This window comes from Martes martes (assembly GCF_963455335.1).
Source record: "Martes martes genome assembly, chromosome: 14".
In the NCBI taxonomy this organism is placed as follows: domain Eukaryota; kingdom Metazoa; phylum Chordata; class Mammalia; order Carnivora; family Mustelidae; genus Martes; species Martes martes.
In genome coordinates, this window is record NC_137902.1 from 64,071,581 (window position 1) to 64,084,105 (window position 12,525).

The window sequence follows — 12,525 nt, forward strand, 5'->3', positions numbered from 1 at the left end:
TTGGAATATTCTGATGAAGAAATATATTTCAGCCCATACAGTTTTCCCTTTTAAATTAAGTGGTAAGAAGAAGGAGACTGTTGAGTAATTCTGCAGTGTCTTCAGGGGATAATTCTATCACTAGCTTTCAGCAGTTACATTTCAATAAAGGACACGAGCTGGGAAGCCAAAAAGAAAAACCTCTCTTGATGAGAATGTTCTGTCATTCTTACCAGCTGCAACATACGAGATATATCCTTGGTGACTTTGGAACCTATAATCATGTTTGTCTGACAATAACTGGTACTGTAAAGTTCACAGGACATTTTCACAGATATTTTTCTTAATGCATTCTTAATGCATTTTATCAGCATTTTATCAACAATCCCATCAATAACTTTTAATTTTGGCCATTTGTTAGGTGTCCAAAATCATTCCACCACTTTATTCTCTCCCTGGAACTCCCGTGTCCCCAGCCTAGAGGATATAGTCAGAAGGAGAAAGTGCTGAACTACAGAAAGATAAAACAAATTAGCAAATTGTCTTTTCAACTTATCATCTTGGCTATCTATTTTACTGAAATTTTTGTTTGTTTATATTTGGTTTTGCTTTTTTTTTTTTTTAAAAAAACAAGATGATCAGGGCACCTGGGTGGCTCAGTTGGCTAAACGTCTGCCTTTGGATCAGGTCATGTTCCTGTGATCAAACCCCAAACTGGGCTCCCTGCTCAGCGGGGAGTCAGCTTCTCCCTTTGCCCCTCCCCCTGCTTGTGCTCCCACGCGCGCTCTCTCTCTCTCTCTCTCTCAAATAACTAAATAAAATAAAATAAAAAAATAAAAAACAAGATGGGTTGTGAAATGGAGGGTGCTCCCTTCAGCCTGAATTCTGTGTTACTTACTGAAAGTAACCGGTCTGTTTCTTTACACTTCCTTTGCTTCTGGAGATAATCTAATTCCATGAAGAGATCATTAATCCATTATTATCTTGGTGTTATGAAAGTATCCGATTAGGTGGGGTAAACGGATTTTTTAGATAAATTCCGATAATTAAAAAATACATATTAACTGGTTAATCTCTGCTGTATACCAGAGATATCACATGGCTTTCAGCCCTGGTTGTCTGAAGAAATACAGTAGCTCACAAACCGTTTTCAGCTTTTCATCAAGAGCCTAATGTATTCCTTAACTGACTTATTTGGGGCCTCACCTCATTTCCTTTAGACTTTAGGACTGCGGACACATTTGCATCTACAAAATCCTTGATACCTGTAAGGCCTTTTTATTCACTAAACAGTCATGGGGGGCCTCTTTTGTTGCAAACGATGGGGTGGCACACAATGGGAGAGCTAATAGGAACGGGACTGACTCCCTGAGGATGAAACTTTCGGTGCACCGGGGGAAGACAGCAACAAATGAGTACAATTCAGTATTAGCAACGCTGAACTTCAGATGTCGATACCAGGAACAGGGAAGAGAGAACTGCTCAGGACCAGCGCTCTGGCACCATTCTTGATTCCTCTTGCTCGTATCCCACTCTCGGCCCCTGAGCAAACCCCGCCAGCTCCCCCACCCCACCCACCACCCCGCACGTGTATACGGAACGCGACCAGTTCTCACCACCTGCAGCTGCTCCCAGGCCAAAGTCATATCATCTCTCACGTTTGTTACCTTTTCATTGGTCCCATCCTTCTGCCTTTTCACCCCCGACAGTCCCCCTCCCCTCCACCACCACCTATTAGTCAGTTCTCATTATAGCAGTGGGACAATCCTGTTGAAACGTAGATTATATCATGTCATTTTGCTCAAAAACCCCTGACAGTTCACCAGTTCATTCAAAGTAAGAGCCAGATACCATGAGACCCTACCTATCTCTGTCCAGTAATATCTTCAAGCTCAGCTCCTGCTTCCCCCCACCCCATCCTAAGGGAGACATCCTGCCTCAGGACCTTTGCACTAGCTCTTTCCTTTTCCACAGTGTTCTCCCTCCAAATAGCAGCATGTTAGCTCCCTCACTTCCCTCAGGTCTTTACTGAAATGTCTTCTGCTCAGTAAGGCCCTCCCTGGTCACCGCAGTCCAGAAGCATCTTCTGCTCCCTAATATTTCTGTACCCCTTCCCTGCTATATTTCCTCTTTGGCACTTGTCACTACCTGACACACCACATAGTTTACATATTCTTCTTGCTTGTTGTCTCTGTTGTCCTCTAGAATATGAGCATGAAGATAAGCACAAGGGCAGTGATTTGTGTCTTTAACTGATTATTGTAACCTCAATGTCTAGGAGAGTACCCAGTATACAGTACGCTATCAGTCAATGTTGCTGGAAGAGGTGATTGAATGATTGTTTATTGCTGTTGGATAACTGACTTTACAAGTCCTTGTACCTTTATTGATTCAAGGAGGATTGCTGAGAGGTCTGGGTAAACTCCCTTTCCTATTCTGGTGGAATGATCTTGCTGGTCACATTTGTTTCAAAAGAGTCAGGGAGGTTAATCCCAGAGACCTCCCATTTGGCATTCAGGCTGACATGGAGGCTTGCTTCTATCTACAGCTAATCTTGCTCTCAGGAGAAAAAGTGAAGAGTATGGAAGGTTCCTCGGTCATTTAGCTTCAGGGAAAGCCAAAGAGGAATGAGAATGAGAGGTAGTATTGGGAGGGAATTTATTGCCACAATTTCACCTTCTCCTATTAAGCAAGCCTTCTTTATGTCAGTGCTTCCTGCTCTCATTGACCAGGAGTTAAATAAGATTGCTTAAACTATTTCTTCTAATAAATTACTTGTGCTTCACCCAATTTCACATGCATTCAACTTTTTCTGATGATTGTGTGAGATGTAAGACTATCCTACAGGGAGCATGGACTGCTAAGCAGAGAAAATGGGATGTTGAGTGAAAAAGAGCCCCTTTCTACTGGATGATAGCCCAGAACCTTCTATAGCAGGATCACTGTCCCCCGTGATATTTGTATCATGATCGAAGAACCAACCATTTTGAAGACTCAAATTTTATCTGTCTCAGGGTTTGGTGCTGTTGGTGGGACGTTGATCTGGCTTTTCTGCCCTTAAGAGCGTGCATTGCTTTGGCCTCAGTTTTGGAGGGTGGGGGTATACCGGTTTAAAATGTTGCTTCCTACTAAACATGCAGTTATGGGCTTGGAAGAAATAGTCGCGCATGCTAATCGCTCCCAAATCTGGATATATTGCAGGGTGTTTTGACAGTTTTCCCCACATAACATCTGTACTTAAGAAGCCTCACTGCTATTGGTAAAGTATTGACTTGATTTCTCTGCTCACATCAGGGCACTGCATGGTACTGCCCTGCTCTCCCCAGATCCCCTGCCAGGCGCTCCCCTACAGACCTCTCCATCTTCCATGAGTATGAGCTTACAGAGCCATTCATCTCCCAGTGGTTATGTTCACCGATCACTGACAACTCCCTCTGCATCTCATACACACCGGGCTGCTTCCCTACTAAAACTTTCCAAAGCCACGTGTGACACATTCCCTCTCTCTGCCATGCTCCCAGCTGTTTTGTGCTGTTTTGATCTGTTTGCATAGCGCTGTCAGACTATATGCATGAAAGGTGTGTTGTTGACATGAATGGTTTTGAAAATGTTTCTGTAAAGAACCTACCTAGGTTCCAGGGGGAGAAGGAAGCTTGAAGTCCCAAAGGGGGAGGTCAGGGACTCCTACTTGAATCTTGGCCAGAAGGGGACCTGTGCGCACTGACAAAGGAAAAGAAGCCCATTAAAACGTGATCATGATCTCTACCAAGATGAAGGATATAGGAATCTCTACTAAAAAAAAAAAAAGAAATGGCAGGCAGTACTGACGTGTAAAGAGGTAGGGTCCTACCATAGAACAAGACTTCAAAGGTTATTTAACAAGGGGATACTTCCAAGTGAAACTCAAATAAATAGAACTGTTGGTTTACTCTTGGTCACCAAGTATGCGTCAGCAAGAGACAAGACCAGAACTGGCCGTGGGAGAAGGGCATTTGGCTGTCCCACTCACAGCTATCTGGAGGACGAGCTGGAACCAAAGAACCTTCACAGTGGCCTATCAGATTCGCCTAAGGTTAGACTCTTAGATAAAGGATAATTTGGGTATTTTTTTTTCTTCACTTCACTTTAACCAGATAAGACAACACAAGGCCCACAGCAGCTCCTGGGCTGGACAGTCGTGGCAAGGTGGATGGGACCAGGAAAGGCAAAATGAACCAAGAAGATAAGAGCACTTCTGTGATAGAAAGGAACTTGGGAAATCCATTCTGAACAATGCAGTGTTATAGTGATTGTCTACCCATTTTCAACCACTTCTTCAAAGGATGAGTTTGGTATTTTACATTGGAAAAGCAGTTTACCTTCTGGTTGCTTCTCTGACCTTTTCCCACCATATTTGCTATATATCACTGTAGACCTTATAAACCTTATAGGCCCAGGGAACTTGTATGGCCTTTGCTGTTTCAAGTCTAGCTTGAGCCGAGATATGTGAGTAAGATGAACTGTTTTCAGACTTTTTTTCTTGCATCCATCGACAGAGATTGGTCCCAACTTCGCACAGACTCTTTTGCCAGTTTTTTACATGCTCTCTCTGGCCCATGGTCTCCTTGAAAGATAACTGAAAAAAACACGCTGTCTTGTTTAATATTTGAAGAAAAACTGATACAACGGAGATTGGCTTCATCAGCTCAAGCATTTTTGGATGACTCGGGCCCTCTCTGATCCCTTCCCCACCTCCCCCCCCTTCTCTGAAGAGAGAGTCACAATTGTTTCAACACACAGATTTACTTTGGATTCTTTTTTACTTAACTAATCAAAACGTTACTCCAAAGGCATTACTTGATGGGCTAGTACCGTAGTGAGACTTTTATATTAATATCTTCCCCTTAAGGAGAAGAAATTACATTTTTCTCCCCCCAAAATAAACATTCCATAGGTAAGCAACTGAGACCCTGCCCTCTTAAATCCTTTGTAATCCTGGCTTTCTTTAAAAAAGCCACTTAGCTGAGCCAAAAAAAAAATCTAAACATCTTCCTACCCCTTCTCGATATTCGAGTTCTGGAGTTTAGAGTTCTGTCTACTCTGTGCTTTGCTTCTGCATTTTCAAATTCTTGTGCTTTCTATTCCAAATAGCTGTAGGACGCCATTTAAACCCCATCAGATTCTTTTTACAGCTGAAATAGGAACCCTGAGGTCATTTCTGGGCTAACCCTGCTGCATAGTATGTGAGAATGTCCTCCTCACACCTCCCCCTCCCAATTATTTTTAAACTCAACCCTTCGAAGTAAAAAAATATAACAGAGCCACAGCAGTGGAAATGCTAGAACCTGCCTTTTTCTTTTTATCTTTCACAGGCATGGCATTTTTAAACATGAGCTTGTGTCAGACACTGAACAGTCTCCACACAGGAATGAATGTTTTGATTAAAAGTTATTTAATATCTCTAGGTCCTTGGAATCCTGCCTCAAACTGGAGATATTCTTAGCTGCAGGTCTCGTGCCTTCCTTGACTAGATAGAAAAGCGGCTCAAAATCTAGAGGGAATACGTGACATTCTCAAAATAGTTACTTGATTGTATAGGTGTTTATATCACAGAGGATCCTGCTGTGTGAAGCGTTCGGGGTTCGAAAAGAATATTGGGCGAAGGAGGAATGTGTCAAAACAGCATCTTCCCGTCGCTCCATCCATCACCACATCCATTGATTCCCAGCCTTGCGGTTAAAATCAGGGTCAGGGTACTGCGTTATTAGGGCAAGCCTGAAGAATGGGGTTCTCCATAACTGGTATATAACGTTTCCTTCACTTGCATTTGTATTGAGATCAACAAGGGTTAAACCCAAAGACACAGAAGCAAGTTGGTAGGTAAAACAGGATCTTGTTTTTTTTAACTGTTTTCAGTGTACAACAATGGCGATGCAGTCTTCTGGCCCCTAGATGGGCATTAATAAAAGGAAAAAAGAAAAACTTTATTCCAAGGACACAAATAGAATTTCAATCCAGTAAGTTATTCTAGCTTCAGAGGTAGTATGGCTCTCCGTACAACCTCTTCTCTTTAACTATCATCCTTTTGAGGCAAAATATTTACGGAACATCGAATTATTTTTCCAGCTTTCCAACAGCATTTCATGCATTGAGATATTGATGTGACACAGTTAGAGGTTGGGCCCTCCGGACCTGTATTGTGTGATGGCATTAAGCGACTATCATCAAGAGATTCCATTTTTTCCAGCCCCCAAGGTCCTGTCTGTACTTGTTTACAGGTCAGCTGAATAGTAACCAGTATGTGTTCAGTGGCTTGAGTGTTATCACGGTAACCTTGGCAACGGAGCCAGCTCTGATTTCAAAACCTCACACGCTGTATCATAAAATTAGATAACAGAATTGACATTTAGCTACATGTCTGTCATATAAATTAAGCTTTGAGACTATTTCCTTTATAGCCATGTGCTTCAATATGGAAATGGGCACCAATTAGAACAATATTATGCATATACATACTCTTCCACATTTAGGTGCTGGATACATTTCCTCAATTCCTTCTCTATAATATTGAACCTCACAGAATGCCATGTTAATCTCACTGTGCCAAAATTCATGGTGGCTTTGTTTTACGATCGGGATGAAGCTTAGAGAGGAGCTGCATCAGATATCCTATATAAATAGGATTATGAATAATAGAAAACTCAGCTCCTAAAAAATGTAAAATTCAAAGCATTCTTGGCTTTCCCGGGTACCGTTATTTATGCTGATTAGAAGTAAGGCTGTGCACAGAATATTCCACTAACTAAATCAGAATCCCAAAGACAAGACATGCTTCCCTTTCATTTATATATTTATGCATGTTTTTACGCATAATAATATATTTTCCAGTGCCTAAGAGTCTCTGATAATATCTATTTCAAGGACATTCTAAACGTGCAGATTAATACATTCATCCACTTTGAGTCCGAGGTCCTCTTTTATTATTTGTAAATATTTTAATCTCAGGATTTTCCCCTCTGTTTGCTAGGATCTGATGCAGTTTTTCTGGGATATAAATTTAAAGATTCAACTTGTGAATTACATTTAATGTAAGCACCCTGCAGTTTTCTGCATTGCAAATGATTATTTTTAGAAATTTTATGGTTGCCTGGATATATTTGTTTGTCTTCATTGATATGTAGGGGGGGAATCTCATTAATGATTTAAAAAGAAGGTGTTTTGATTCATCGACTTGATTCTTCTCATTACATAAACAATAAAGGCAATAAATTAACATCTAATAAAACTGTAAGAGCTTATTTTTGAATTTAGCTGCAAGATAGTCTTGAATCCTTGGGCATAATTTTTCCTATTCTTTCTATTCTTCTGCCTCAATGTTTTCAAAGTCACCATTCAGCATATTTTAACCTAGAATGATTGGTTTGTAATTCTTATTAAAATACCTTTTAGCAGCTGTCAAACACCATAATTGAACAACTGTTTTGTAAAACGGTTCTTTGGCTTCGAGAATGGTAAGTTATTATATAAAAATAGAAGATCCTTCTGTCAAAATTGACTATAAAGTACCTTTTTCCTTTCCCCACTTACCTGCTGTGTGTCATATACAACATTTGAGAAATCTGCTTCCGACATTCTCGGATTAGTCATCCACCTGACTCTTGCTGGCTTTCTGTTAACTGTGACCTTCTTGCCACATCCCTAGTAAGGAGTCAAAATCCCTGCAAATTCAGGACATTTTCTTTTCAGAAACAGATAAGTGGTTGTGCTCTCTACATGTGTGCTTAAGTGGGAAGAAGGGCAGAAATCCTTCTGTGTATTTGCTGACCCTGGACTGCAAAGACCTGTTATGTTCTCAGGAATGTTTAAACTGTTGGCTTTATCTCATTGGGTTGGCTCATCATCGCCTTTACATGTAAACGGGTAACAGGTAGTTTTTATTGTTTTATTTTATCTCGCAACTATTTCTTGTGATGAAGAGAAATAGTTCCGCATGTTGTGGCTCCAGGACTGAATCGAGTTTGGGTAATCATCTGTACTGTAAAATAACATCATCAGAAAATTCGCGATACACAGGCGTTCCGCAGTGCGATATGACCGTAAACTCAGGCTGTGTCGGTACCGGAATGTGGGGGCTTCTCAGGCTGTTTGCATGACTCTGAGACGTATTTTAATATCGTGGTTTGGTTTGGTTTTGTTTTATTGTGACATGATATGGCCTTAGATGGATTGGTGGGGGGTGGAGTGGAGAAGGGAGGAACCATAATCATAAAAGAGAAAGAAAAGTGAGAAGGCAATACAGCTTCTTTTGTGATTTCCTTTTAGGTCTGATGTTGTGGTCCTCTGTTTTTCGATCGCTAATCCCAATTCCCTAAATCATGTGAAAACCATGTGGTATCAAGAAATCAAGCACTTTTGCCCTCGCACACCTGTTGTCCTAGTTGGCTGCCAGCTAGATCTCCGCTATGCTGATCTTGAAGCTGTTAATCGAGCCAGACGCCCTTTAGCAAGGTAAGCCAAGGGACTCCGTGTTTCGCTGTGCTGGTCAAATTAAAATTTAGAGGTAACAGATGTCTCTGCAGCCTAGGATTGCATTGGTGGTGGGACCCCATCAATCAGCCATGTGCTTTAAGTTAGCTCGTTAATCCTGACCCTTCTCGGGCTCACCATCCCCTCGTAGGTAAGGAACCCATTTTTGTAAAATGGTGGACCAGTGTTGGAAGTGAATTCTCCAACCAGTGACATGGGGTGAATAAAAGTGCCTTGAAATTTGTAAAACATTAAACAAAACATGGGCCACTCATAATAATGTCATTCTTGATATTATGATTATTATAGTAAAGTTAATGAATGTCCAGGGTGATGAGCCACAGTTTCTCGCCCCAGGAATATCGGGTTCTTGCAAATACACACATCCAAGTGTTATCAGTCTTCTCATTTTCCTCAGTCCAACCTCTGAGAATATTTCATTCCCAAAATGGCAGTGTCTAGTTTTTAAAAGTCATATGGACCTGTAGTTGCAAAACAGGAACACTGTGTTTTAAATGTCTCTAGTAGTTATGTTTTTAAAGTGCCACAAGTTTAAAAATCCACCTGAAGGAGGATTTGTTTGACTCTGTATAAAATGTGAAATACCAGTTTTAGGGGGAAATAAGAGTTTTTAAAAACCCATGCTCCCTCCATAGTCCCTTCATAAAAAATAATTTTATATATATATATCTTATATTTTATAACATTTGTTGCTTCTTCAGCCCAAAAATGTTGATATTAATACCTTCCTTTGTTGTTTGCCTAAAAGGCTAATTAGAAAAATTTTGTATAAACAGCTTTTTATACTCTCACAGCAAAAGCAAATGGTGCTTTCTTTAGACAATTTCTGACGTTCTTGGTGCATTTCAGGTAAATTTCGGAAAAGGTGTCATGTTGGGTTTTCACAGTTCTTCTGTTAAATGCGTGGACTAGGCGTGCATGTTAGAAGCCATGTTGGTTGTGGGGGGGGCGGCGGTGGCAGGGGACTCACAGTGAAAGAGAGTGCCTCTGGCATCCAGAACTTTCTGTGGGAAAGAATCAGCCAAGATAATCAGTCCTCACAGTCACAGACTGGAGGAGACCAGAGGACTAGAGGAGAGTTAGGGGCGCTAGAGGATGCAAAGGGAACAGTCCTTTCTTTAGGGCAGCTCTGAGATTTCATGATGGAGGTGACATTTGAGCCTGAGCCTTGAAGAGTATCACCAGTTAGTAATTTTCAGGTCAGTCCTAGGAGCCAGGAGCCCAGAATGCTCAGAGGAGCCAATGTTGAAATTAGTTCCCGGTTCCACCTTTACAACACCCTACCATTTTTCCTTGTGTTCCATCCAGGTCTTCAAATCCAAAGTCTAACTGTATTTCTATACTATATTTCCCCTAAGTACTATATTTCTCCTAAGACCAGCGCCTGTCACGCACATGACCTTTGGTTTTGAAAGCCAAGTATGTACCTGAGAAGATCCATTCCTAACAGTATGTCTCAGAATCAAGAGTGTGTGAAGAGTAGAACAACAAATCATATCTTGCCTACATTCCGGAATCTGTCTTTTACCGTGTTATGCCATAGTCATGGCACTACTCGCTTGCACTACTTCCAGAAGTTTGGCTCCCTGGGTTTGATTAGATTATAATGGGCCTTGTGTGCCGGCCTAAAGGCATAGCTTGTGGGTGCATGGGCTTTGTGGAACCAGGGGAAATCTTGAAAAAAGAATTACAGCTGCAAGTCATACTTGTGTTATGTAAGGATTTTTCCTGCAGCAGTGAGCACTCTGGCCTAAAAGGTGGAGAATCTGAAGGCAGACAGGGAAGAGGCTAACGCACTAGTCCAAGCGAAAGAGGATGAGGGTGTGACTGCAGACGAGGAAGAGAAGAGAAGCAGTTAGACATGAAAGGAGGCTCTAGATGTGATGGAAGGGACTTACTGGGCTATTGGATGTGGACCATTTAACCAGTCTAGAACTATGGGGTTCTAGACTCTACTTGCTTGGCAGAGGTCTCTTGACAACTTGCAAATGTGACCTGAGGCAAAACCTGAAAACTTCCTGCCTCGGTTTCTTCAGAAGATGAATGAAAATTGCCCCCGCAGGGTTATTGTGAGGCTCAAATGAGAAAAAGCATATGGATTCATTGTAAGGTTATAATGCGAAATGTAAGCATAAGATGCTGGTGACCAAGACGAAGGTGGCGAGGGTGGTGATTGTGGTAACACCTGGTATTTGTCAGGTCCTAACTGTGGGCCAGGTGCCATGCTGAACAAATCATCTCATTCAACTTCTCAGGAGTCCTTTAAAATGTAGGTATTTACTGTTATTATTCCTGTTTCACCAGTGGGAAAACCAAGGCTTTAAAGAGTTTAAGTACCTTGCCCAGGATCATATAGCTAGTAAATATGGCTCATACTTCAGTTACCGTAGTTACTACTGAAAGCATTTTTTTTTCCTGCAGACTTAAGTCCTTTAGGTTTGGAAGACTTGAGGTTGATAGATTTTCCAGAGCCTTATTAGAAGCCATCGGGGGGTGGGGTGTGCCTGGGTGGCTCAGTTGGTTAAGCAGCTGCCTTCGGCTCAGGTCATGATCCCAGGGGCCTGGGACACAACCCCATGTCAGGCTCCCTGCTCAGGGGAGCTGCTTCTCCCTGTCCCTCTGCTCTTCCCACATCACTCATACTCTTTCTCTCAAATAAATAAATAAAAATCTTTTAAAAAAAAATCTTTAAAAGAAAAAGGCTTGCACAGGACTTTTTTTTTTAATATATATTTTTTAAAGATCTTATTTATTTATTTGACAGAGAGAGAGACAGTGAGAGAGGGAACACAAGCAGGGGGAGCTGGGAGAGGGAGAAGTAGGTTTCCCGCTGAGCAGGGAGCCCGATGTAGGGCTTGATCCCAGAACCTGGGGTCATGACCTGAGCCAAAGGCAGATGCTTAAGGACCAAGCCACCCATGAGCCCTACCTGCATAGGACTTTAAAGGTTCAGTTCTATTAGGTGCTTTGGTAGGCCCTCATTACCATTTTTTTCCTAAAATGAGGCCGATTGTAAATTTTTAAATCCTCCATTCTAGGCCCATAAAGAGAGGGGATATTCTGCCCCCCGAGAAAGGCCGGGAGGTTGCAAAGGAACTCGGCATACCGTACTACGAGACAAGTGTCTTTGACCAGTTCGGCATCAAGGATGTGTTTGACAACGCCATCCGAGCAGCGCTGATTTCTCGCAGACACCTGCAGTTCTGGAAATCCCACCTAAAGAAAGTTCAGAAACCTTTACTTCAGGCACCATTCCTACCTCCAAAAGCCCCTCCGCCGGTCATCAAAGTTCCAGAATGTCCCACCACAGGGACGAGCGAAGCTGCCTGTTTACTGGACAATCCTCTGTGTGCCGACGTCCTGTTTGTCCTTCAGGACCAGGAGCACATCTTTGCACATCGAATTTACCTCGCTACCTCCTCTTCCAAATTTTATGATCTTTTTTTAATGGAATGTGAAGAAGCCCCAAATGCGAGTGAAGGAATTGGTGAGAAGGAGAAGCAGAGCAGGGATGTCCAGGGGCGGGCTTGGAGCCTCGACCCCGACGAAGAAAGGGAGGAAGGCACGCCCAGGACCCTTCAGACCAATCAGTGGAAGTCCTCAAGCCAGAACCTGTCACAGCAGGAGAGTCCAGGGCTGGAAGGCGAGAGCTCGATTCCAGAGACGCAGACTTTGTCAGGCTGGAGCAAGGGGTTCGTCGGCATGCACAGGGAGATGCAAGTCAACCCCGTTTCCAAGCGGGTGGGCCCCGTCACCGTGGTCAGGATGGACTCCTCCGTCCAGCCAGGCCCTTTCCGGACCCTGCTCCAGTTTCTGTACACGGGACAACTGGATGAAAAGGAGAAGGACTTGGTGGGCCTGGCTCAGATCGCGGAGGTTCTAGAGATGTTTGATTTGAGGATGATGGTGGAAAACATCATGAACAAGGAAGCCTTCATGAACCAGGAGATTACGAAAGCGTTTCATGTCCGGAAGGCCAATCGGATAAAAGAGTGTCTCAGCAAAGGGACATTCTCAGGT

General features: G+C 42.6%; 1 protein-coding gene across 8 annotated transcripts in view; it reads left to right on the forward strand.

The window, feature by feature from the left end:
• Window positions 1–12,525, forward strand: part of RHOBTB1 (Rho related BTB domain containing 1) — a 65,786-nt gene that overhangs the window by 37,691 nt on the left and 15,570 nt on the right. For 5 of the 8 annotated variants that reach the window (XM_080823592.1, XM_080823593.1, XM_080823594.1 and 2 more), the window contains 2 exons: window positions 8,281–8,466; window positions 11,544–12,523. In XM_080823592.1, coding sequence (XP_080679718.1) covers window positions 8,281–8,466; window positions 11,544–12,523 — 1,166 coding nt within the window. Of the gene's footprint in view, window positions 1–3,180; window positions 3,239–3,969; window positions 4,052–8,280; window positions 8,467–11,543; window positions 12,524–12,525 lie in introns of those variants that run through there. The other 3 variants (XM_080823596.1, XM_080823597.1, XM_080823598.1) reach the window with 2 other exon arrangements.